The sequence below is a fragment of the Passer montanus genome, unplaced genomic scaffold (genome assembly GCF_014805655.1).
Source record: "Passer montanus isolate IOZ18808 unplaced genomic scaffold, ASM1480565v1 scaffold32, whole genome shotgun sequence".
Taxonomy (NCBI): Eukaryota; Metazoa; Chordata; class Aves; order Passeriformes; family Passeridae; genus Passer; species Passer montanus.
In genome coordinates, this window is record NW_024367930.1 from 10105827 (window position 1) to 10131577 (window position 25751).

At 39.4% G+C, this 25751-nt stretch overlaps 1 protein-coding gene across 3 annotated transcripts in view; it reads left to right on the plus strand.

Annotated features, from left to right (window-relative positions):
• Positions 1-25751, plus strand: part of TRAK1 (trafficking kinesin protein 1) — a 128747-nt gene that overhangs the window by 36256 nt on the left and 66740 nt on the right. For all 3 annotated transcript variants that reach the window (XM_039715239.1, XM_039715240.1, XM_039715241.1), the window contains exon 2: positions 10684-10976. In XM_039715239.1, the coding sequence (XP_039571173.1) occupies positions 10684-10976 (293 nt within the window). The remainder of the gene's footprint in view (positions 1-10683; positions 10977-25751) is intronic.

A 25751-nucleotide genomic window follows, 5' to 3' on the forward strand; every position in this document is an offset into this window, starting at 1 on the left:
ACATGCACACAGGAATTTATCTGAGGACAGCTTCAGAAAGTGCCTTGTCTAATGGTTATCACAACTATTTTCCAAAGTCAGTTTCCAAATGGTCTGGAACCATTTGATCCATCTGCACTGAGTGAATCCAAATTTCTGTTTTTGTGGTTCTTTGGGGAAAGCCACAATGCAGGATTTCAGCTTCAGTCTGTATCTAAGTAAGATAGTCTGCAAATGAAGCAAAAACTGAGCTTGTATTTAATTTGTATTTATACCCCCTAGCTTAAGCTCTTGTGTAGTTATCCCCTGTTAGGAGAGCTTATTCTCTTTTGTTTTGTTTGGGGTTGGTGTTTTTGTGGGTGTGTATAAAGACTGTATCACAGCTTTGTCCTTGCCATCTTCATGTTAATGCCCTTGAATTCTAAAAAACTCTGGTTTAAAATCTTTGCCTGTGTGACTTTGACTTTAATGGCACTAAGCCATGGATAATTGGCTCAGTTTCCTAAAATTCCACAGCCTGTTGTTAAGATAAACATTTCTAGGTTCCCAAGAACACAGACACATGTATATGGTAATATACTGATTATACAGAGCAACTTTTAAACAACAAATTCTTATTTTCCTATTTCATTCTTGGTGTTTTCACGCAAGCATCAGAAGGAGAAAAATTACTTGACAGAAGTAATTTTAAGATTTTTAAACTACATTCAAACTACAATGTTGCCTTTTGAGAAGGGCTGTGAAATGGCTTTTTTTTTGCTGTAGTCATTGGCCCCTAGGGGAGCTGGAGGGGAAGCAGTCCTGCATGGAATGGCGTGTTGAGATGCACCCTCATTAGTCAGGGACACATGTCTCTCAGTTGCTGGGAAGGCCATGTGACCAAGGCTTTGGTATAAGGCCCTGGATTGTTGGTTGTTCACGAACTTGTGGTCTTGTGTCACTCCCCAACACTGGTACCTAAAGTGGCTTGTAAGGTTCAGTTATCAACAAGTGTTGGGGATGTGGCTTTCTCCAGGCTGAAAAGGGCTGTGATCTGCATTCCCCCCAGCCCAGAGGTTTAGGGAGGAGCTATAATTACAGAGCTCGTGACAGAGCTGTGTTCAGTTCACTCGTGTCCTCTCAAACATAACAGTGTATGGTTGAAAGCATTGCTCCCATACACACTTAATCAGAGATGGCAAAAGAAAATGGATGTGAGGCCCAGGGATATTAACAGCCAGTTAAGAAATTGTGGGATAGGCTTTGAGAAACTCTGTGCACGTTCAGGATTGTAAGGCAACCTTGAAGAATGATGGAGGCTCTCACTGGATTGTGCCAGTTGCTCGAGCACGTGGGGAGGTTCACTGCCAGGGAGTGAGGGCCAGTGATGCTAGTGAGCCAAAGCAGATCGACTTAGCATCTTACTCAGAGCAGGAATTGGTGGTCTGACTGTCCTTGGAGGTAAGCTTCCCAGTGGTTGTCTCTGAAATTACTTCTAGCAGAAACAGGATATTTAAATTTCTTCATTTATGAAAAAAAAATGATGTTCCTATTCAACAGCTGGGGTTTTGATTTGTTTGTTGGTCTTATTTTTTAATCTTCTTTTAATATAGTTATTCAGCTTAGTCCAAATCAGTAAACTCAGTCTGAAAATAAATGGATAAGGTCACAGGAGTTATGGTGTGTGGGTTTTGAGTTTTTTGAGTTTTGTGCTTGTTTTGTTGGGGGTTTATTTCGGGCAGTTTGCAAAGAATTTCATTCCTCTTATCCCTGCTCTCACTGACTGTATGCAATAGGAATCAGTAAAGAAAAGTAGCAGTCTTGTGTTATATGAGATTTTGTGCAAACATTTTCAAAAGGTCAGCTATTGAAATTTTAAATAATAACACTGTTTTCCAATCCTGTAAATCAGTATTTTTTAAAATTTAAAGTGTACCAACTCCATGTAGACTCTTAGAAGTCATTGTGGAGGGTGAGAAATGAGAAATTCCTCCTGTAACAGGAGAAGAACAATAGTAATGAAAAACAAGATTAAAATTGCCCTGTCTCCCCCAGGTTTTAAACCATGATAAATATTTGTTTTGAGCCAGTCTGTTCTTTGTGTAGAGTTACTTGACTAAAACTCTTGGCCCTGACTTGCTGGCAATTAGGTGTATTGTATTTTTGATTAAACAGTGGTGTAGTGATGGTGGGAAACCAACATACTAGCATGGACTTTTGGCTGTCTTCCCCTGCTCTTTAGCGTTGCCCTAAGGACCAGAGAGTATGGCTGGGCTGGCTCATCAGGGATTTAGCTTGGAATAGGAACAGATTTTAATTTGAATATCTTTACCTACTGCCTGCTGTCTTAGGCCTAGCCTTTTTTCAGCGAGTTCTTGGGGGGTTTTATTTTGTTTCCCCTGTACAAGTAGGCAGTTCATGTTTGTGTAGTGCATTTGTGACTCCCTCCTCTGCTTCTGGGCAAGTGCTCCCACTGCTCCTTCCTTTGGATGGGAAGTGAGCTCAGCACTCGAGAGCAGGGACAGTGGTGTTACTTCAGCTGCTGCAGTTCAGAGAGTTTGTGGTAATCAACAGCTCACCCCAACTAGCAGAAAAGCTGTACCCAAAACTCATTTGAAAGCTTTTGAGGTTTGTGGAGACGTAAAGAAGTGGGGAGTTCCATTCCCTTGTGGTGCATAAATAAAGAGAATTTTTCATTTTTCTGTTATCACTGTTCTCACCCATATTATTTGAGGACCTGGTTTGCTGTTGATGTAGTCATTTTCCCCATACCTGAACTCTGACAAATCTTTGATACCTGCCTTTTTGTAGTGGTACAAGGAGATATGCTGGTAGAGATGGTGTTTATGTACCAAAACTGATGCTCTTGTATTCTAGCTTTTGTGTTCACTGTTTTTGAGGCTGGAGACCATACTAAATATAACAGCAATCTCATCCCAAATGATTAGGTGTTTTTTGTTTTGTTTTCTTTTGGGTTTTTTTTTTAAGTCATAAGATCTTCAACAAGTGTTGGTCCATACCTTTCTGACCCATCTCATAGTGATCTACCTCAGCAAGCACCTTGCACACGTATGGGTGTGAAAAGAAAGTACATGTTTGAGGTATTTATACGTGTTTTTAAGTCATAAGATCTTATCTTCAACAAGTATTGGTCCATACCTTTTGCACCCATCTCATAGTGATCTACCTCAGCGAGCACCTTGCACACATGTGAAAAGAAAGTACATGTTTGAGGTATTTATACTTGACATTGCCATACCTTTGAGCTTTGCTTTCTTTCTTCATGAATTCCTTGTTTGCTTGCACATGCAGTTCTCATACACTCTGCCTTAGTGGTGGAGGTGGTTGGACAGCTTTCCCTTTCCAAGGCAGGGACACAGCTGAAGATCTCCCAGCCAGGAGCACGAGGTGTTGCAGGAAAGGGAACACACCATTTACATTTTTGCAGTTTTGTTTGTTCACTGAGAGAGGGGTATGGTGGGGAGAGCATGGTTTTTGGCCTATATTCAATAAAAGGAGAGGGAGCTGTAAAAAGCTCCCAGTGTAATGTGAGCCTTACACAAGGAAGAGCTATTTATAGATCCCTGCAATATTTGCCTGAAGGAACTTGAGAGCAGAGTGGGGCAGTGTTACATAAAGCTGGGTGAGAGCACACTTGTGCCCTCACAGCTGTGAAGGTCAAACCCAGGGCTTGTCTTACAGTAGGCTTCCACTCTCCCCTGCCCTGAGGGGAGAAGAGACTGATGGGCTTCTTCTGAAGGCCAAATCCTAGTGGTGAGAAACTTTGGTTTGTGGAGAGCAGTGGTGTGGTTTTCTTTTAAGAGGCTTATTATTTGTGATGTTTTCATTTCCTTGTTTTTTGAGAAAACATGACTGACTTGATTGATGACTTAATTGTCAAATAAAGCTAAACAAGGTCACAGCAGCAGCTCTGTGGACCTTGAGAGTGAGATTTCAAGCTGTACATGGTTATATTATGGTTTAACCAGCTTTCTGGTTATTGCTGCTGCTATTCTGTCTGTTATTCTCATGTGGTGACTTTTTTATTTTAAATGACATTACCATGCCACTGGCAGTTAACCAGGTATTGTTCTGGTTTTGGATGCCTTCATCAGCTTAGTACTTGTTCATTAAGAGGCTTTATAAAAATTATTTTAGAAACCCTACAGCTCTTTAGCTTGAAAACATTTTTTATAGTTTCACAGGCAGAAAGGCCTTTCTTCAGAAGGCATATACCTTGAGAAGATCCTTCATAGCATGTGGCAGTAACACTGGGTGTTGATACTTTTCTGAAAGATTGCATTTGGCTACGTCAAAGCATTCCTAACCCCACTATGAAGGAAAAAAAATCCAAAACTAATAAAAAGTGTGGAATATGATCTGAATGTACTATAAAGCTAGGAAACTTCAGCAAGAAGTTTGATTAAAAGGACCTTGACTGGCTTTAAAATTTTGGATAAGGGTGTAGTCTGGACTTGTCCAAGATGTTTGTCCCTTTAGTTTTTACTGTAAAATTATTGGAAGTCTTGTAACATGAGAAATTCAGAATTATGTAAAGTGTTTGAAAGTACATAAGGTGCTTCTCACATTCTGTCACTCCTCTATGATGCCTGGACTCTTTATGCCCCTTGAGTTAGAGGCTTTAACTAAGCAGTCAGCATTCTGCATGTTCAAGACTCAGCTTCTGAGCAGAAGCTAACCCCCATGGTTTATAAGAGGGTATATACTACAGCACATAATTAAAACAACTCAGTAAATTTTTCGGTATCATATTCAGCCTTTATCTAAAAGTTAAACAGTGAATGTTTATGTGTGTGTGTTTGTATGTAAAAGCCAGACCTTCTGCAAATGGTTATTTCTTCAAGGTCTGACAACATGTATTTAAATAGAAGAAGACATTTTGACTGGCTTTTGAACCCACCCATTTAGTGAAGAAATTGTTTTTAAATTAAAAAAAGCAAAATTTACAGATTCAAAATCTGCATTATGAAAGAAATAAGAATTTGGATATTTAAAGCAATTCTAAGTTGTTTCAGTCGACTATTTTCCCAAACAACAAGGGTAGGTGAGCATATTAATCTTGTTACATATGAGACAGACATATAAAGACATACATAGCTTTGATTTGCTTCAGTCTCTATATGGAGCATTTTGCATCTGAAGAATTTTTTTTTTTTAATGGGGGGTAGATAAGAACCTTGAGGATTCTTTTTAAGAAGTTTAGTAAAATTTACCAGACTTAGTTTAAAACAGAGGTGCTTAGTAGATTTATAATGTGATGCACAAAACAAGGAAGGATATTTCTGGTGGGACTCTTTCAAGTACATAAAAAGGTGGAATTTGCACATTCTAAAACCCTCTGATGTGTTTAAGCAGCAGTTAGTAAATGAGAATACCAGGATCAGGACTCTGAAGCTCCAGGTGGATGTTAAGAGTAGAAAGCTCTCTCAATCCCTTGATATCTTGTGGTTCTGTCTAAATTAGCAAATACTTTGGTCAGTAGGGGTGGGTAACTAGATCAAAACACTGAAGCTTCATAAATCTTCATTACTGATTTGAAGGAGTTACTTTAGATTAGATTTAGCCTGTCACCTTGGGCTGAATGTCCCCTCTTACCCCTGCAGTTTGAAGCTTCTTGAAGGATAACATTTAATAAGTACATGCCAGATGACTTGTCAGTGATGTAGCCCATGGGGCTACCTGAAGTTTCATGTCTCAGTGAGACTGCAAGTAGCATTTGAAGTGCATCTTGGAGCAGAGTTTTCAGATTCTTACTCAAAAGGGAATTGATTGTTCATATGTACCAGAGCTCCTATACCAAACCAGCCAGCTCACAGTAAATGGTTTTGCTTCTTCTCTAAACCAAACAGCATAGTTGAATTACATATGACAGTATGCATAGCAAAAGGATGACCTGGAAGATTTTAGTCAGATGTTCTGGAAAGATATTTTTTCCCTCTGTTAAGGAAGTATTTCTTTAAATTGGCAGACATTCAGAGTGTCCCAGTTGCCATTTTGAACTATTGAATAAAAGTAGTGTTTGAATTGCAAAATCTGAGCTGGATAATTAAACATGGTTCAAAGCTTAATAATCACCAAAGGGCGCAGCATGTGCTCTTCGGTAGCACATTAGGAGTTCCAGATGTTTTGTGACTACAGGAAATTACTGTTGCTACAATCCAAGATGGTGGTAAGAATAATGTTGCAAAGTTATGGATAACTAACTCAGCTTTGCTGAGCTCTAGATAAGCACATGGCTGAATATCTCTGTATCTTTTTCTCCTTTTGATGGAGGAAGAAGGATTACTTAAAGTCATTTGAGTATTTAGATTCAGAGCTAAATTGCGTTTAGTGCTGAATGAAGAAAAGCTTCATCTCAAATGGCAGTGAAAAAGCAAGTGGTTTATTTTATTTGCTTGTATACGAAATTTGTAACGTATGAAACTCAACCCTTTCCCCACAAAACAAACTGCAAAGAAAAAATGAACAAATTTCTTTTCATGTCCAGAACCCAGAAATGGCTGACTGTTCTGGAGATTTTTTTTTCCCCTCTGCCTCAAAACCATAAAATGTTGGCTGTTGTCTAATGTAAATGTGTCTTTTAGCTTTGAACTGCTTTGCCTAGATAACTGGCAAAGCTGGATTTTTTTTTTTTTTTTTTTGGTATGTGTAACACAGTGCTGGCTAATCATAGCTCAATTCCTGACTTGCCTTTTGTAATCTGGGCTGCCACAGGTACACTGCAGTCAGTACCCAATGTACTTCTTCATCACGTCTTGGTTACGTTGCAGTCATAGTACAATCTATTGTGTGGATGTACTGTTAGATTGCAGAGGTGTTGGCTGTATGTAGAATTACTGTACTTCATACAGTAATCATGCTAGTACTCTGTTTTAGGCATTCATTGGGTCAGACCAAAATCTGGGCATTCTACAGAGGTGGTGTTCAGGAGCAAGTCTTTGTGCCTATTGATAACTAACAAGGTGCAAGGTTGGAATGATTGCCTTTCAACAAACAACTGACATATCAGGTTTTTTCAGAGTAGAATGGCCTTTGTTAAAAAGATGATAACTTTAGGGAATTTTGCTCTTTCAGCAAACAGTTTTACACTGAAGGATTTTATTCAAACATTCCAAATTAAATATTTCTTTAGTTCCACGTCTGTCTATTGCCCTCAAACTTTCATTGTATTTAGAGTGGGAGAAATGGCACAATACAGCTAATGGTCCAATACAGATTTTACCATACTGAGGCAAAAGCTGGATTATGTCATATTAGGTAGGAGAGGAGTTACTTAAATCCTATATCCAGGCTGCTGTTGACATACACAGTAGAAAGAATGAAATGTGTTGAATTTTCATTAAGAAAAGTTATAATCTGATTTACAAACTCTGCGCTTGTTTGCATGTCAGATTAGGTACAAAACGATGATAATTATTTATATCCTCATTTGTACGTCCAAAAGAGTGAATACCAAGGAGTTCAATAACAATTTGCACCATCTTGTTTACAAATATTGTATGTGCAGGTGACACTGACTAAAGAATAATATTAATATTGTATTTTCTGGGGACAGTAACTACCATGTCCATTTCTCATTATAGCTGTTTTGACAATCTGGTAAATAGTGTTCAGTTGCAGTTTGTTTTTGTTTTCTGCAATAGGAAGATTTATATAGAAGTTTAAAGGACAAGTGTGCACTGCCTGATTAGGTGGTAATATTTGCCTTGCAAGAGATACCATGCAAACAGTGCCTCTGTAGGTTTTAGATGAATGAACAACATTTGTCCCCTGTGTTTATGGAAACTGAAGACATTTAGTAGGTCTGAAAGGAAGCAGACACACACATTTATGCTGGCTTTCTTTCCTCCATGATAGAAGGTTTTAAGATGGAGGCAAATTATCTTGCTTAAGTGTGAACTTGACTTTCTCAAGTAGATGCTCCATGTGTTTCTGTAGTAGACCAGACTGTTGTGAATTTTGGTAGGTTCAGCTTTTGTTCCTTCTTTATACTTTCCAGCTTATTTTCCTCTCGTTTCCATAAGTGCCAACAGTGAAACAGTTTGTGTGAAGGAAGATCATTGATGACTTTTGTTTCTGAATGCATGTCTCTATTTGCTCTTAACAGAGCCAAGGGTTGGGATGGAGCTTACAGGAGGGGGAGAACTGGTTCCATGGTACCTCAGTGGAGTGAATGTTAAGAGGTGAAACTCGTTCAACACAAAATTCTAATGTAAATTGGAATGTTGTGTTCTGACCAAAAGTATTTTTGGTGAGGATTGTGTGGGTGAGAGTCAGAAATGGTAATCAGGTATGTCAGATGTTGGATGTCATTTGTTCAGAAAAGTTACAAGATCTTAAATTCCCAGAACTTACTTGAAGGCTGCAGACAAATCACACCTTGGTTATCAGTGTTATTTAATTCAGGAGTGCTGTTTTCTTACTGGCTTCCTGAGGTTGCTAAGGCAGGGCCTGGGAAGGAGGGGAGAGGAGGGCAAGAAAAGCTGAAAAGTGCTGTTGGAACTTTTAGTTATTTAATCCTAGTCAAGGCCTTGTTCATAACAACAGACTTATCTAACAGTTTCCCAAAACAAATGTAATTCACAGATGTATGGCAGCAGTTAGGACAAAACTGAGCACATCTAATCAGTGAGCCTGTGCATTTTAGTACTTTCTCTTGTTTATAGCTTAAACTGTTTCTATCTTCAGTGCAGAGGGGAAAATTAAGATTTGCATTTTGATTCCAACTTCACTTGAGCAACTAATTTTTAATATCAGTAATCTCCCTCTAGTTATTCCTAAGGAGCCACTTGAAAGGGGACCATTTTAAAAGTAATCAGTGCCAGTAACCCCATTGTTCTTTTCAGTATGTACTGTGATAGTGCAGGAATAATGGATGCTCTGCAGGGGAACCATAACACTTTCTGATAAAGCACTCAAGTGAAACTTTCTCTTCCTGCAGCTGCCACAGGAGAGTATTATTTTTATTAGGGTGTGATATAAATTTATCATTAAATTTAGTGTGTTCATTTAGCTGTTACTGTCCTTACAAAATACAGTTTTTGAGTCTGAGTGTGAGAAGTATTTCCAGGTTAAATGATACCGTGCAGGAATACAAATGTATGTAATAAAGGAAAACTTAATGAAATGTTATTTTGTGTAGAAGGCTATTTTTCCCAAGAGTTAATATTACCCATCTGTTTTCTAGTTATGGTGTTCTGATTTCAGTGCAAATGTGTCCTTGTTTAGACCCTCGAAAGGGGGAGAGAATTTTGCCTTTTTGTTCTTACACCTGTGCTGAAGGGGAAAAGTAGCTAGAGAAAAATGGTGCTGGTGCAGTGTTTCAGCTTTGTTGCAAGACTTTTCTGGGGCTTACTCCCAGAAGGTCTAAAAACCTGATCTTTGTCTTGACAGTTTAGAGACTGATATTTGAGTCTTGCAGTGATTTTCTAGAAATACTGTCATGTTTTGTTGGAGCAATAATGTTACTGGGTAGAAATGCCAGAAAACAAGATGCAAAATACTGAGTGTAACTTTAATAGCAAAATAAGATTATCTGGACATGTTCCAGAGATTAGAGAGAGCCTTTTTCACATAGAATTCTCAAGAAAACTGCTGTTCTGGTTCTCAGTGAAGCACTGAACATAGCATGTTCTATTGCTGCACTTGCATATGGACTTGCATTCACACCTGCTGCTTGCAAATCAGTGCAATTGTGTTTTCTTGCTGTCTTCCTGTTTTTCCCAAGTTGTCTGGGTGTTCCTGTGTGGCTTGTTCTTCAGCTGCTGCTTATGCATTGTACCTATTATATATATAGAGTCTTTCAAGTCCTTTCCCAAGTCTGTTTTTCTGCAATCCCATGATATTTTCCTTTCCTAGCAGTAGGGAGCATTTGCATCTTTCCTTACACTGCTGATAATCAGAAGCAGTACCATACCATCATTTTTTGCAGTGCCTTTAGCTCCTTACACAAAATGTTTGTTTAATATTTGGGAGAAATGTGGTCCTCTTCATTCCTTCTCTGGCCAATTCCATCTTACTGGGGACATCAGCATCCAGCCCCGAGGGACTTCTTTCCCAGCTTGAGGCTGAGGCACTGGGGAGCAGCAGTGTGGTCAGTCCTTTAACCCAGGGCACCTTGAGTTTTGTTTTCTGTGTTGTTCCCTGTAAAGGGAGCTAGAGGTGCCAGGTGCCAGTCTGTCAATGAGGGGCTGGGCTGTAGAGTGGAGAGGAAAGTCTCGTACAGTTATAGTACAAACTTCTAATTATTGCTGTTCTGTTTGCTATCAGTCGATTTCAAATTACGGTGTTATTAAAATTCCAGTACATTAACCAGGGATGTGCAGCCTGTCTGTATGTACTGGCTCATACCGATGCTGGGTTACACAGAACTTTGACCTGGCTGACATGAGAGAAAGTTGGTGAATGAGCCAAGGTGCTCATTCATGACTGTGCTTACTGCAAGTTGGGATAGGCAAAAATATGGATGTTTAATCAGCTGTTAGTAAAAAACAGTACAAGGACTGACACTTTGCTACTGTGCAGAGTGCACGCTACTGGGCAAAGTGCAGAGATAGGCAGCTGCCCTGTGAAGAGTGTAGGGGTTTCAGTATTTGCTGAATTTGTCAGGTTAAACTAATATTTAAGGAAAAGAAAACCATCTGTCCTGGTATACACTGTTTGGAATGGCTTGAATTGAACATTTGTTCCTTTTGTGTTCTGCAGACTTCTTGAAGCCAACTCCAGTGAAGACAAGGAGTTCCATCTGTGCCAGCCAGCCCCGGTCTCCAGTGCTGGTCCCCCTGATGGCACATTGTACAAGCCTGTGAAACCTGCCAAGCTGGACGCCACAGCTTTGCACGACTGCACTTTGGCCGCCGCTGTGCCTCCCTCGGAGCTGTCGAACCATGCAGTCCTAGCCTGCGACACAGGCATTCACGAGGAGCACTATGTAAGCGAAGGCGTGGAAGATGATGTGCCAGACTGCAGAGAGTACAGAGATGCCTGCACCATTACTGGTAAGCAGTCAAATCCTTTACCTTGCTGAGCATGTGGTGCTGGAGAGTTAAGCTTCTGTTCTTAAGCTCCTGGTGGGGTATCTGCTTCATGGACGGTGCTACCGCTGTTCTGCACATTTTTTCTCCTTTAAGAAGTGATTTCCCAGGCACCAGGGTTTTCAATGAAAGCATTTTGTAATGTTTAAGGTCCTTGCAAATAGGCCAGATCAATGACAACTCTGAAACCAGGTTACTGTATTTATGTACTAGGGAATTTGAACCATTTGAAAGTTTGTTTGGAAAATAACCAAAGTCAGGGATGAGGAGAAGGGAACACTGCACCTTAAAGTTTATGCAACACTTGTCCTAATGTTCAGCATAATTTAGATTTCTGTCTTCATATTCATGTGAGAAATGAGAATTGCTTTCTCATATGAAGAATGTAAGAAATAGGGATGTGAGAAATAGGATCTAACATTTTTACTGTACATACTTTTGCTTTTAAAGCCATTTCTTTTTTTCATATTCATTCTGGAACAGCAAAAGTTAATGTATATAGAATAGCTTTTCTGTATGCTTTTATGAAAGGTTGAATACCCTGTTATAGATTCATGCAAATAAATGGAATATGTGTAGAAGTATGCTATTTTAAATAAAATTTGATTCTTAGTGCTGTGGTCAGCTGACACATTTTTTGTGTGTTTGAATAATCACTGTAACTCCGTTTAGTCATGGTTATGGCCATGAAATGACAGGCAGCTTCCATTCCAAGTCCATGGTTTGTTGGCTGAGCTGCGAGGCTTCTTTTAGCCTAACATGACCTTGTGAGTTCTAAGTCCTTTTGGGAATGTTTGAAGAGTCAGCTGAATTTTTGGAAGGGAGAAATGGGATGTCTGAGAAAAACAGCAGTAAGACTAAGGCCATTCTAATTGGCAGCAAGATACTTTTATCCTGAGTTACTGTCAGCCCTTTCTAGAATTGTCTTTAAATCAGAGAACAAGCTAATGGTGACTGTCAGCAGCTGCTTTAGTAGCATGCCTTAGCTTAGATCAGCCCAACAGCTGTGTAGTTACTGAGGGCTGATATTCTGAAACAAAGAAAATAGAAAGCAGGGCAGAGGTGCTCTCAAGTCCACCCTGGTTTCTTTGGGAAGGCAAGCAGCAGGATTAACACTGGAGTCACTTTGTCAAGTATGCATCTATATAAAATAAATATTTTGTGTAAATAAACAAACTTACTTGCCACCCTTCCTTCCTTGTTTTCATGGATTTAGAGTTCCTTAACTGGTCAATTAAAAAATTATCATCCTTTTGACTTCCATGTAGTTAGGTAGACTAGAAACTACTCATCACATAAATGCATTCTAGGTGTGTATAATATATATATAATATAAATCTGTTTTCTAGGCCCCTTGTAGAAGGATTTTGCAATCTATTCTGCTGGCTGTGGCCTGTCTCCCCTTCAGCCCCTCTCCTCCCTCCCCTGTTAACAGGAATTTAACTTTGTTTTTCTGTTTCTGACAACAAGCCAGGACAGCCAACTTCTTTCATGAGTCAAGATGCCTTCTTGATTATGGTTTCTTGAAAGGCAAGACAAACTCACTTTTTAACACTTAAAAAGTTTTATTAAATGGAGGCCAGCACATGTTCTTGCTACTTCACATTCTTTCAAGCCTGATGTAGTTTCTGAATCTCTTTCTTCTTGCTTAGCTGTCAGCCAAGTGTTGTTTACAGATTGATCCTAAATTGCTTTTTAAAATGGATTTGCTATTCTGCGGTGTCAGATTTGTACTGTTTGTGACCTGAGGACAACATGATGTGATTTGCAGTAGAAATAGCAGTGGTTTTGTTGATTGTTTGTTGATTGTTTGGTTATCTGGGGGCTTTTTTGGGTGTTTATGGTTTTTTGAGTTTTAGCAGAGGACAACATGATGTGATTTGCAGTAGAAATAGCAGTGGTTTTGTTGATTGTTTGGTTATTTGGGGGCTTTTTTTGGTGTTTATGGGTTTTTGAGTTTTAGTGTTTTGTTGCGCATTTTAAAGGTGTCAGAGGGCATAGGCTGGAAGTAGGGAACTGGTCTCATATTCCCTCTCTAAAATCTATCAGTTTTGTGTGCAGATATGTCGTGTATACCCTTGAAACAATCTGAAAGATAAATACTTCACTTAATTGTCAGGATTGTCAGAGACTTTAACATGAAGACTTTGTTTAGTTCTGATTGACAGGTTATCACTAGTTACATTTTAAAATTGTTGAGTGGGAAAAAAATTTCTCATATCAAGTCTGCATGTACTATACTTTTTCTTCTGATACCAAGCCTTGACTAATCCTAGAGTTCAAATTCAGCAACCAGGGTAATCTATTTTTTTTTTTTAGTCTTAAATTAACACCTACAGCCTATTGTACAAATTATCTGCAAAAATACTTGCGAATAAATGCTTGGGCACATTTAAGAAAAGAATGGGAAACTGAGGCACAGTGTGGTGTGGTGATGCTCTGGAATAGAGCAAGGTAATGGTAATTAGAGCTATCTCTGCTATAACTAATAGTAAATTGTATGATGTGCACATTTTGCTATTTAACTTTTCTAGACGACTGATGCTCAAAGAATTTTTAATGCTGCTTCCTGTTCTTTTTGTTACTGTTTTTGTTTCCTGTGGTGTTTGCTGGCAGTACAGAGGTACTTTGGGATTCTCTGTCAGCAACATCTTTTCTGCCTGGGACCCAAGAGCAGTTTCAATGTAGTTGAGAGCATTGCACATTCTGATTGTGCTAAGTGTGTATTCTTGCATATAGGGTCGGTTTAAATGTTTCTTGTCTCCAAACCATCTCAGAATTGGGCTTGAACAGATTTCTGTGGGAGTGCAACTAGAGGTATTTTAGGCAACTGGTCTGGATAGAATCCTTGCTGTGCTTTTGTGTCGGAGGGGAGATGAGAGTTACTTTTTAGTTAGGTCACACCTCTTTAATTGTCCTATTGTGTGTCCTAAGAGCAATTCGATTGGCATAACAGAGGCAATAAGCACTGTAGGGCTGGGTCCAGGTGACAAAAGCAGTGTGCTGAAAAATTTCCTTGAGCCAATGTCTGAGAGAGGGACAGCACCCTAAAAGCACCTTTCCCACTGAATTTGGTACTAAAGCGCTATCCGAACTTCATAGGTGCTGCAGGTAGCACCTATGAAGCTTTAAGCAGGTAAATGCATTTGAATCTGTGCTGACTTCAGCACAGAAGGGCAGATGAAATAGGATAATTAATCCTTGAAAAAAAATGTTTGTGAATGTTTTAAGAGTTATTATGAAAAGTAATAACACATACTTCGTGTATGTGCACATATTCTCTAAACACTAAACCTGAAAATTGACTCAATAGAGGTTTTAATAGATTTTTTTGTTTTGTAATATTTCATTCTAGGTTTTGTTAGCAAGATTTAGGAGAAAAGATCAATGTAGTCTGACTTCAAGTTTTCTATTGATATTGATTGTGGAGCTCCTGCAGGTAAATTGACAGGAGAGTCAAGGCCTGAGGTTGGTGGACAGTGGCGCAGCACTGTATGGAAGTGGCATGGTGCTGCTACATGTGGGAGGCACCAATCGTGTCCTGGGTGGTTTTTTTTGTTCTTTGTAACTTTTCTTTTTCTTGCTGCCCTCATCTTCTGAGAGTGTAGAGATGGGAATACGGATGTAGCACCATCTAGTGTTCTTTTTGCTAGAAAGGAAGTGGAAATGCTTTTCAAGGTCTGTCTGTCTTTTCTGTAATTGCAGTGTAGATCTGAATACTTTCAGTCAGATGTTGATGAAAACAGCAACTGCAGCTGGGGGCTTTCTTCTCTAACACCACCACCACAAGCACCACCATCCCCATCCCATTTTTTGTAGAGCAGGAAGGGCTGTCATCTTGACAGGAAAAAGCAGAGTATCACTAAATTGGTCAGTAGTCCCAATTTTATGAGTTACAAAAGCCTCTTAGTCTGATTGCCTTTTTCTTTTCTGTTGCCTGCTGTCTGACAAATCCTGTCCCTCTGGAAATAGGGAGTACAGTGGTGGTGGAAGTCAGATATCACTGGATATTACTCTTGTGATAGCTGTCTGACTGCCAGAATATTTTTGTGAGGCTTTTTGGTTTTTTTTCTTTTTTTTCCTCTTAAAATACGCTTAACACAGTATCCTTAGACATCTTCAGTAAGTTAACTTTGCTTTTGCATGTCTGAATACTCACTATTTGCATTGATTTTGGTATGGTGTACTTTGTAATTCAATAGCTAACTGCTTAATATGCCGTGTAGGTTTCCTTCATCCTTCCCTGGAAAGGGAGAGAATGAATGGACTGTAATTTAAATTGCCCAGCTCCTTCATTAGTTTGCATAATTCATTTGTTCGTTGTACTAATTACTCTTACTAAACACATGTAGGAATGTGTTTTCTGGCTGTTCAGGACAATTTCCTGAGGGCTGTTGAATTATTGGGAAATGTTCTGTGGTAATAACCTGTTCTGTGTCTTACTTTGTTTGCAATTAACACATGTAGGTTTTTGTGGGTTTTTTAAAATTTATTTTTAAATTTCTAAAAACAAATTTCCATTACTGGAGGGGTGAAACAAAATGTCTTTTTTTCTCAGCAGGAAGGTGTCAGTGAGAAGAGTTGGTATTGTTTGACCTTCCTTGTGGGTTGTGTAACTTGGACGTTACTGCAGTGACTGCAGTGGAAGGAGTCATAACATCCAGAGAAACCAACTTTCTCTTGCTGCCAAGTCTCATTCACATAATCTCCTAGCAATGTTTGGGTGCAGAAAGTTTTCTCTGGGTTTTTATCCTGTCTCTGTCCTTATTCAGACTTTAAATATGTTCCCATATGAAAGAGATTCTGTTCTCTTACGCAGGATTACCATCTTCACGGCAACATCAGCCAATTTTGTTAACTGGCTGATCCTACAGATAACTGGTGTTGTTCTGACCATTTCTTTATGTAATCACTTTATTTTAAAAGACATGCTTGGAGCCCACAGAATTTCCATTCCATAGTATGTCTGTCCCCCCCAAGATATGTGGCTTTGTGTTGAAAGGCTGAATTTATATTCCTTCTGTTTCAAATGTGATAAAGCATGCTTATTCCAAATGAATCCATAGGGATTTTGGTATTACAGGTTGTTGAGAGATTGCTTTACTATTGTTATGCAGGTGATGGGGAGAATGCTGTACCTGTGGCTGTCCTGTTGTAGGTGTGTGAGCTACCACCAGACACCATGTGCTTTCTATTCTGAGACAGTTCAACAGGGTGCTCTGGTTAGTTTTGGTACCTGTTACAGGCCTGCTGGTTGACTTCTAATCTTTAAATGGTTTAAAAAGTATTGATAAAATATTAACAGTTTTAAATTGCTTCCTGTTATTTGAATCTCTCTGAGTTCTGTTGGGGTTACCTTTCTATTTGACTGTTGTGGTTACATTTCTCTTTTAGTGGAGCAGAACTTGTTCTAGCATTTGCTTCTTTTTCTGCTCCTGGTTTGGGATGGGACTTCCATGTTTTTCTCAGTTTTGGCAATATGAGAGATGTTAAATACTGCTTGGTGGAGCTGGAACTCAAGCAAAGAGCATAAGAAATGCTCTCCTGTGTTGGACCAGCCAGCTCCGGACTCTGTTTCTGACTCCAGAAACTACAGGTACTGGTATGGAGATCATGTACTCAGCCACTCTTAGTAGTTTACTCTCAGCATAAGTATCCCCATCATGCAGAACTATTTAGTGGAACCTGTCCGTAGCTTTTTATTATCTGGATCTGCTAGTTGTTTTACTCTGGAAATTCATGGTTGCTACTCCTCTTGCAGTTTCTGTCAGTAGTTATGCAGGATTTTGGTGAATATCAGTTCTTCTTTCCCCTTATGAAGTTATTTTCATGATCTTGAAAAACTGTCATTGTTTTTACAGCCCTGTCTACTCCTCTCCCAGCTGTCTCAGTCTCTCCTTTAAATAAAGCTATGAGAATGTTGGTCCTTTCCTCAGCCCATTTACTTTATTGTAAGTTATTGTCACCATTCTCATCCTGTGAGCTTGATCTAGTTTTGGTGTCTTCTCCCTCTTTCCTGACACTTCTGTAAGCAGTGATTGCTAAATTCTGAACAATCTTCCTTTCTCTAAAGCATTCCGAAAATGCCAGTCCTGTTAACATGAGATAGCTCCTTCAGCATTACTAGAACAATTTTATGAGTCTGACTATTTCTGTCTAGCATACTCTGACAAAATGATCTTATTCTCTGTGCCTGCTACATCATTGCCTCTATTTTGAATTTTCTGTCTGGCTTTTGGTATGTTCTCAGTCAACTTCATGCAGATTCTCTGTCCCCGCCCCCCCCCCCCCCAATATGTTCCCACAGTTGCTTTCCAGCTCTTATCCTTTTCAAGTTACCTGGTGGTTTTTTTCTGATTCCTCTCCTGTGTCAGGTTGTCACACTATCTCTTAATCTGTATCTTGGTCATATGTTTTTATTTTATCAAGGATTGTAATGTTTTGGTTTGATGACATTTGGCTGGTATTCCCTTAAGCAGAATTCTGCTGTGCACCCTATATAGCTCTCTTACTTACTTATGCTTTCTAATATGATCCATGTTTTTTAGTGTCAACTGTAATTCTGAAGTCACTATGAAAGCAACTGTTGGAATTACAAATCCAGTGTGACATTTTTAAAGTCATTCTTACATTTCCCATGTTTTGAGAAGCTTATCTTTCCTAAATATGTACTTTATTCAAGGTAGGGTGTATGAAAGCAGTAAAGTGTTGATCAGTGTTCTGGGTTTGTTCTTTGGAGAAAGTACTGAAGGTATGTGCCTACTAGATCTAGATTTTTTTGGGATTTTTTTGGTTTGCATTTTATGTTTTCCTGCAGCGGTGCAATGAATAGTGAGAGTGTTCTGGGTTTGTTCTTTGGAGAAAGTACTGAAGGTATGTGCCTACTAGATTTTTTGGGGATTTTTTTGGTTTGCAATTTATGTTTTCCTGCAGCAGTGCAATGAATAGTGAGGAAGATTAAATAGCTACATTTGATTATTGGTGCATTTAAATATGTGAAAATAGCTTTCATTCCATAATTTAGTTCCATAACACATGAAGTTCAGCTTTACCTTTCTCCCTCAACGTATGCGTGTGTGTCCATAATGAAACAACACATTTTTCACTTAAAGTAAGCATCTGTAAAGAGCAAGCTACATAAGATTTAATTCTCATGTTTTGCTTGTGGTTCTGTGAAAGCTTTGTTGACAGCCATTGTTTAGTGGCTGGCACATTTTGTAGCTGGGCTGAACAACAAGGAAAAGCAGGACAATTGCTTTTCAGGGTTTTCATACTCAGTGATTTATCAATGGGTTTTTGAGACATTTGCAGTCTCTCTTGGCAGCTGGAAGATCCTAATGGTTAATGAATGTGTTTATTCTTACTGCTGCTGAACAGTGCGTTGCCAGCATGCCTTTGGTACATGAATAGCTTTTGTTCTTAGTCTAAAAGAATAGCCATGGTGGCAAAGTTTCCTTTTATTTTCTGTTTAATGTAAAAATCATTACTATGGGTGCATTTATCTACATGGAGAAACATTTCCATGCTTTCATTTAAAGCAAACTTCATTTAAATTTATGATATAGTGTACTGTAGAGTCCTAATAGTTTAATGGACCAAATCACCAAATCTCTCTCAGGTTTTATTCGTAGCAGGAATGTGTATGTAGGATGGAACCAAAGCAGGGAGACTTCAGCCTGGTAAACAATGGCATTCCTCACATTGGAACTGTGGGGTTTCATCTTTGTTAGCTTTGACATTCTCAGCTTTATCCTAGTCTTTAGCAGGTGTGTTTGGCCAAGCCGAAAAGAGGTTGGCATGGAATCTTTTGTTTTCCCATGGAAGCCAGGATTTTGTGCAGTTTTTCCCGTGTTCAGATGCAGAAGAACCATTGCTTAAACAACTTTGGTTAAAGGTGTGGCAGAACTTGCAATTTCAAATCATGTCATGCCATACCAGTCAAATTACAGAAGCTGCCATGGCTATTTGAAGAGTCTGAGTTTTAGAGTATGAGACAGCTTTCATGTTGAAGGGCTTTTCTTCCAAAAGTTTGGCTTTGCAGCCAATAGTGAGACTTCAGATGTGTAAGGATGCTAAGTCTATCTTTCCCTTTGGACAAATCAGTGAATTGGATTTTTTTTTTCCTTTGTCTGAGAAGCTAACTACTTGCTTTACATTGAAGCACATGTCCTAAGTTCAGCTGTATTATTTGAAAGACTTTGGTACAGTTTCAGTACAGTTCAGTTCAGTACATTCTGGGCAACCTGGAACTGACATTGAAAAGGAATATGGTAAGTTCTGGGGTTTTGTCTGTTGCTCTGTATATATACATGCAATTGTTAAATAATGCTCAAGGAATACTTGTAATTATAGACTTCAGTTAATACTTAATGACTGTGTCTTTGTGGGCCTATAGAACTCAAATAATGGATGACTACAGGCCATGTTTTCCTCTTCAGTAGCTTAGGTAGCAACCTAATTGTGTGGTAGAACTTTCTTCCCTCTGCTTTTCATTTTTATGTGGATCTGTTTGTAGTGATAATGACGAGTTCATTCCATCACTGTCTAAATGGACAGAAAGCATGGGGAAGATGAGGCTATTGGGCTGCTCCAAGCAGCCAGGAAATATCTGCTGGAAACATTTAGAGAAAGACCATCCTTCTTGCTTCCATCATTGGAATACGGTTAGGCTTGTGGGTCTTCTGAAAAAGGAGAATGCTAATGTCATGGCCTCCTGACTCTTGTTGATCTAGATTAGGTGGCTAATCTCAGCGTCACAGGGAGCAAAATTAGTAGTCAAAATCTTCTGGTATTTGGTATGGAATAGGCTCAACTTGATGAACTTCGATTTCTTGTGTTACATGTGGCTGGACTTTAGCCTCCATGCTGTAGCCCTTGTCTGCAGAGAACCTTGCTTTTACTTAACTAGTATGGAGCCAGCACTGGAAGTGACCCTGTGCAGGTATTGTGGGCTTTTTGGTTTTTGGAATTGTTATTTATTGACTGTCCATTCTCAAAAATTTAAAGCAGGAGAACTTAAACTCAGAGAGAGCTAAGTGTCAAGGGTGAGTGTAATCTGCATGTGGGAAATAGGACAGGACTGAAAACCAAAGAGAGGAGTATGTGGTCCCACGAAGTAGCATAGTAGATTTCTTTATTTTCCAGCATACTTCAGTTTCCTTGTTTCTCTTGTCTCTTTTTGTTACTGTGCTTGTATCTAGTTCTGTTTTTAGAGCTGCCTCAAAAGGTAGTGACAATTTATGATGTTTCAGTTCTTTTGCAAGAAGTGAAAAATTTGCCTGAGAGTGCTACTGAGGCATATTTTGGTTTTTTCTTTTGTTTGTTTGCTTTGCTTGTGTTTAAGAATGAGAGGATATTTAGGCTGCCTCTTTCTAGCTGTGGGCTGAGCACCCGCTGCTGGGGTTTGATGTGGTGGAGTTTCCTGGAAGATACTCAGGGTAGGCATGTGATACAACCTGATGACCAAAGCTTGTGTTTTGAAGGTTGCCAAGCAGCCCAGCACTTCCCTAAGGTCACACCCAGAGTGGAGTTGTTTTGCTGCCCACACTACTTTTGTTAAGCAGTTCCTTTTGCTCAGATGAGGCATTTCTGGGTAGCACAGCCACTTCGTGTTGTTTGCAAGGTGTTGGGTTCCATCAGGACTGCAACTCAGGGGCACTGTGGTCTGGGAATGATACTGTCTCTGGGTGGTTTTCTTGTGGTCTCTTCTGTCATGACTTGTGTGTTCTGGCACACCCCTTCTTGATCAGAGCCCTGACCCTAGCATGGTTCCTGGCAGAGTTTGTGAGTGATTGTTTTTTCCACTTACAGGAGTGGGCTGAAAGCAGGAAACTGGCTGGCAAAATGTCCTGTGGGATTTGGGTGTTCGGGTACTAAGGCAGTCCTGCCGGCAGGTGGCAGTTTGTACTGCCGGCAGGTTCCGTGGGGACCTGGGAGTCCTTTCAACCTTGGGAGGGGAGCTCTGCTCACAAGCAAAACAGTAAAACCATGAAGATCAGGGATGGTTTGAACCAGATTGCAGACAGGCAGAAACCGTATCTTTTGTGTTCTTTGTGAGAACTGTACTGATAAACTGTTTGCATTGTGTTTGTAAAGGCTCCTGCAGATACCAGGCTCTGAGGTTTGTATAGTTCCTTTTTTCTGTGTGTTTTCTGTATGTTTTGGGTGTTCTTTATTGGCCACCACATTCCCCATGCCCTTGTCCCTTCTCATTGTTCTATGTTCATTCTCTGAATTTATCATTAGTTCTAATGTGAAGTTTATTCTGAAATTGAGCAAGTGCTGCTTCTTTATCAGTCAAGCTAGGTTTTTCTTTCCTACAGTAAGATACATCTATAGCCATAAACAGATGAAACCCAAAAGCCTAGTAGGGAATAGAGTTTGACAGATAAGATGCTTTTAGGTGATCATGTTAATAGGAATGAGATTTTCAAAGCTGCCTACCTGTGGTTCATGTTGAATTTAGCTGGGATTGAAGTTAGTTTGACTGAGGCTGAATTGCTTGTTTGTGAGATGCTGGCATAGTTCCACTCATCCAGGTAACACTGACAGCTAAGTATGTAACTCTTTATAGGAAGTGACCTAATGTATGAGTGCAGGATGCAAAGGACAGTGGGTGACTACCCTACACAATGCCTTGTGATCTCTGTTGTTATGTGCACAGAGGGAATGCATTCCTTGAGGAGTTGTGCTGTCTCCATACAGTCAACGTTTGTGAGATGCTGGCATAGTTCCACTCATCCAAGTAACACTGACAGCTAAGTATGTAACTCTTTATAGGAAGTGACCTAATGTATGAGTGCAGGATGCAAAGGACAGTGGGTGACCACCCTACACAATGCCTTGTGATCTCTGTGTTGTTATGTGCAGAAGGGGAAGGCATTCCTTGGGGAGTTGTGCTGTCTCCATACAGTCAAGTCCCATTGTTTTAGACTTTTCAGTCCATTTTCTCTATGATCAACTCCTTGCTCACTTGTCAGCAGAGGAAAGATGGGAGTGTGCATCTGAAAATAACCAAGTGTACTCATATCCTCACATGAACATGGTTGTTCTGCAAATTCTTTCTTTCTCTGCATGTGAAAAATTTAAAAAAAAAAGTGAGGGAAGGAAGAAGCCATCCTCCCACCCTCACTTCAGTCTCCACAGTGAAGAGTTAGTTTACTATATTTAGAGCATTTTGTATGGATAGAGATGTGCTTAGAAGAAAGAGAACTGATGAAATAGTCAAAGGTACTTAGATCAGGAATCATAATAAAATTTCCTTTAAGGAAATATAGGCAAGCTGAAGTAACCAGTGAAACTTGAGTGGCTGTCTTGAGAGGCATGGGGTAAAGAGGTTTAGTATGTCCAGAATGGGAGAGACACACCAGCCCGTCAAATGTCAATTGTATGAAATGTATTAATGGATTACCTACATGCTAGTAGGTAATCCATTAATAACTACCCAAGGGATACTGAAGTGGGAAGAAATATGCAGAAGAGAGCTCAGCTGGAGTGTTCTGCCTGTTTTGCAACTTCTTTATGGAAAGAGAAGATTAGAAACTGTAAAAAATAATTAACCAGGACAAAAGTATTTGAAAACATTTGTTTTAATCTCATTTAGAAAACAGAGACCATGCGGAGGAATGTTGCCAAAAATTACTGCAAAGCAGACTGAGCACCTTCTTCATTTCCTGAGGAGCAGGGCATAGAGAAATACATATTTGCAACAAAACAAGTGAGGTGGGGTGTTCGTACATTTAAGCTAAGAAACTAAAGCAGTAGAGCATGTTGCTTTCAAAACTAGTATGAAAAGAGTGAAATTTATTAATTTTTAAAATATTTAATTATTTCTATGAAGTGCTGAAAGCTATAGAGTTGCAAGAGCATAAGCAGAACCTGGAATGATCGGTGCTTTACTAAGAATCATGAGTTCATAAATTATTAACTATTTGAGTTGGTTTTGATCTGCTTGTAGAAATTTGTTTGCCAAATGTGTTTTCCAGAAAACTGAAAGTTGAAAATTGCTTAGATTGCAAACCTCAGAATCCATAACAGCAACTCAAAAGGTTATATGGTTCAGCTGTATTTTGTTGTATTATTTTAAAATTAATTATCAGTTAATTGTTTATATGTAAGGTGTTACTTTTTTCTCAATAAAATGGAGGTACCACCTAGGAGAAGAGGAGGTGCTTTTAGGTCTGTTGGATATCAGTTAATTTAATCATAAATCACAGTCACAGATGACATCTTGGGTATTCTTAGTAGAGAAGTTACTTAATTGTTTATCTTCACAGTTCTAATCAGAAATAATTAAACAACCTCTGTGGAAACACAATCAGGGACTTTTAAAAATATACCTGGTGTTTGCGGATGGGGAATGGTGTTAATCTGCACATCTTCATAACAAATGTGTACATCTCAGAAAAGGGAGGGGAGGAAAAGTGAACAGGGAGAGATTATGTAACTGTAGCACTGAGAATATTGCCGTGATTTAAGTGGTGAACTAATGGCAAACTCATCATGAACAAGTGTAATTATGGTGTCCTGTTTTTCTAAATAGGCAGTTGCATCAGAGCCTGTTCATATTTCCTGCTGGTACACAGATTTTAAACTTGCAGTAGAAGTTAATGACAAAAGCATCAAAACAGCGTAATAAAAAGTTTCCTTGCCAATTACTCACTAACATATTTTCTGGTTATTAGGCCTTTTGAATTGCTTAGAAATGCTCAGGATTTACTATATGGTAGAGTAGAAGAATTTTATTGGTTGACTTGTTTTCCACGATAATTCTTATTTCTTTACTGCCTGGCCTTCACATTCTAGTGGATTTCTTTTCCATAATAAAACTGTATGGGGTTTTTTTTCTGTGTGTGCATGAATGATGTTTTTTTTTTTCCTCCTCACATTTTATTGGTCACTTCCTTTACATTCAGTTTTCACTAGTTTTCAGGATAAAACAAGCCAGTTTACTTATCTGTACAACAGAAACTTTTCATCTCATCTATAAAGTCTGTTTCTTTTGGAATCCTAATAAAAAACAGAAAGACACTAATGGTTTGAATTTTTACAAGTTTTTATTTCTTTGTTTCCAAGACCATCATCTTGGGCTGTGTAGATTCTTGCATTTTTCTGAAGACAAAAACTAACATTTTGGGCAGAAAAGCTCCTCCAAAATTACCCCAATGGAAAAATCCACCTCTATTTTCTTGATATTGAGAGCAATTAGGTAATTCAAAGACAGATGTATAAAAGAAAATTCTTTTATGTGTACATGTACACAGAAAGGTGTTTGATTGTCTAGTGGATGTCAGCAGGTGTTTTTTAGAAGATCAGCTGTCTTCTCTGCGCTCACATGGTTGCAGGCACTGAGATGATGCTGTGAGCCATTAAAAATATAGCCAGGGAAAAGGAAAGTTTGTGGTTACAGGCTGGCTGTCATCTTTCAAAGCATGGAGAGCAGATCTTGTTTCTCTGTGTAAGCCAGTAATCCCTCTGAGAAGGTTTAAGGACCTTTTAAAATGAGTGTGCAGGCTGATTCTCGCATTGCACAGAGCTCTATAAAAACAGATGCACATGTGGGCATCTGACTGCAGGGAGGATTGGAAGACACTCACATATGTACAGCTAGCAAAACAGTGTGGATGAAGGCAGAGGAGAATAGCTCCTGATAGGTAATAGCAGACTCCTGAACCATAAAGTACAATGCAACTTTCCCAAGTGGATTTTAGTTCTAGTTATCAGGGTTTTGTAAAGTATGTAGGCAGGAGATTGACAGTATGAGCTCATCTTGGTATTCTCTGCCCTGTTGTCTGATAGAATAGTAATGTTCTTGCAATTTTTAGTCCTTGGGATGCTTTTGACATTGTAATTTCTGGCTTAGAAAGGTAAAAAACAGGTAACTAATGATGTATAGAGAAGTATGTGTAACTTCCCCATTCTCTCCTTCCTCCCCTTCTTTGACAGAGGTGAGATCCACTAAGTTACAGTGGAATTGCATGTCTAACTCAATCCAGCAAGAACAAGTTTCTGTTACAAAAATTGGTGCCCTTGTTAGGAAGCAGCAAGAGCAGGGCTGCCTTAGAGGCAGCTGACAGGATGGGAAGGGCACAATCCTTGTTGGCACGGCCCAGTCCCTTTGTTCCCAAGCAGAACAAAGGTGCTGGCAGCAATGGTTCAAACTGACTCTCCGGGGGTCGATCATCAGACAAATGCCAGCAATGCAGGAAGCCTGGACGATGAGTGAGTGTCAGCAGGGAGCAGAGCTGGGCACAGGCCTGCTCACAGCACAGGGCAGGACCAGGGGCTGGGGTGTACACGGGGCTCCTGGCAGAATGTGCTGGCTGGGGACCATGATGAGCCTGGTCATGGCAGTGTAAAGGTACATGGGAGCACTCAGGGTCTCGACAGTCTTCGCTGGTTACTCTGGAGTAAGTCTCAGCAAGAGTTGCAAGAGCTATGACACTGGTTAAAGTGGGAGCTCTGGTGTATTGCTCTTCCAAAAAAGGCTTAGATAGCTCTTCCTTTGTTTGTGGGGGTAGGGGTTGTGCTGAACGGTGGTGTTTTCTCTTCATACTGGTGTGGAAATGGAAAATGTGCAGATTGATGCACGAAGTATTTACTAAAAACATACCATGGGTTGGTCAGTTTCTTTATAAATATTTAGCATTGTATTTAATGGTCTATGATAATTAAACTTATATATTTAGAACTATTGTGACTGTTTTGGGTATTGACACACTCTCAAAATTCTTCATTATA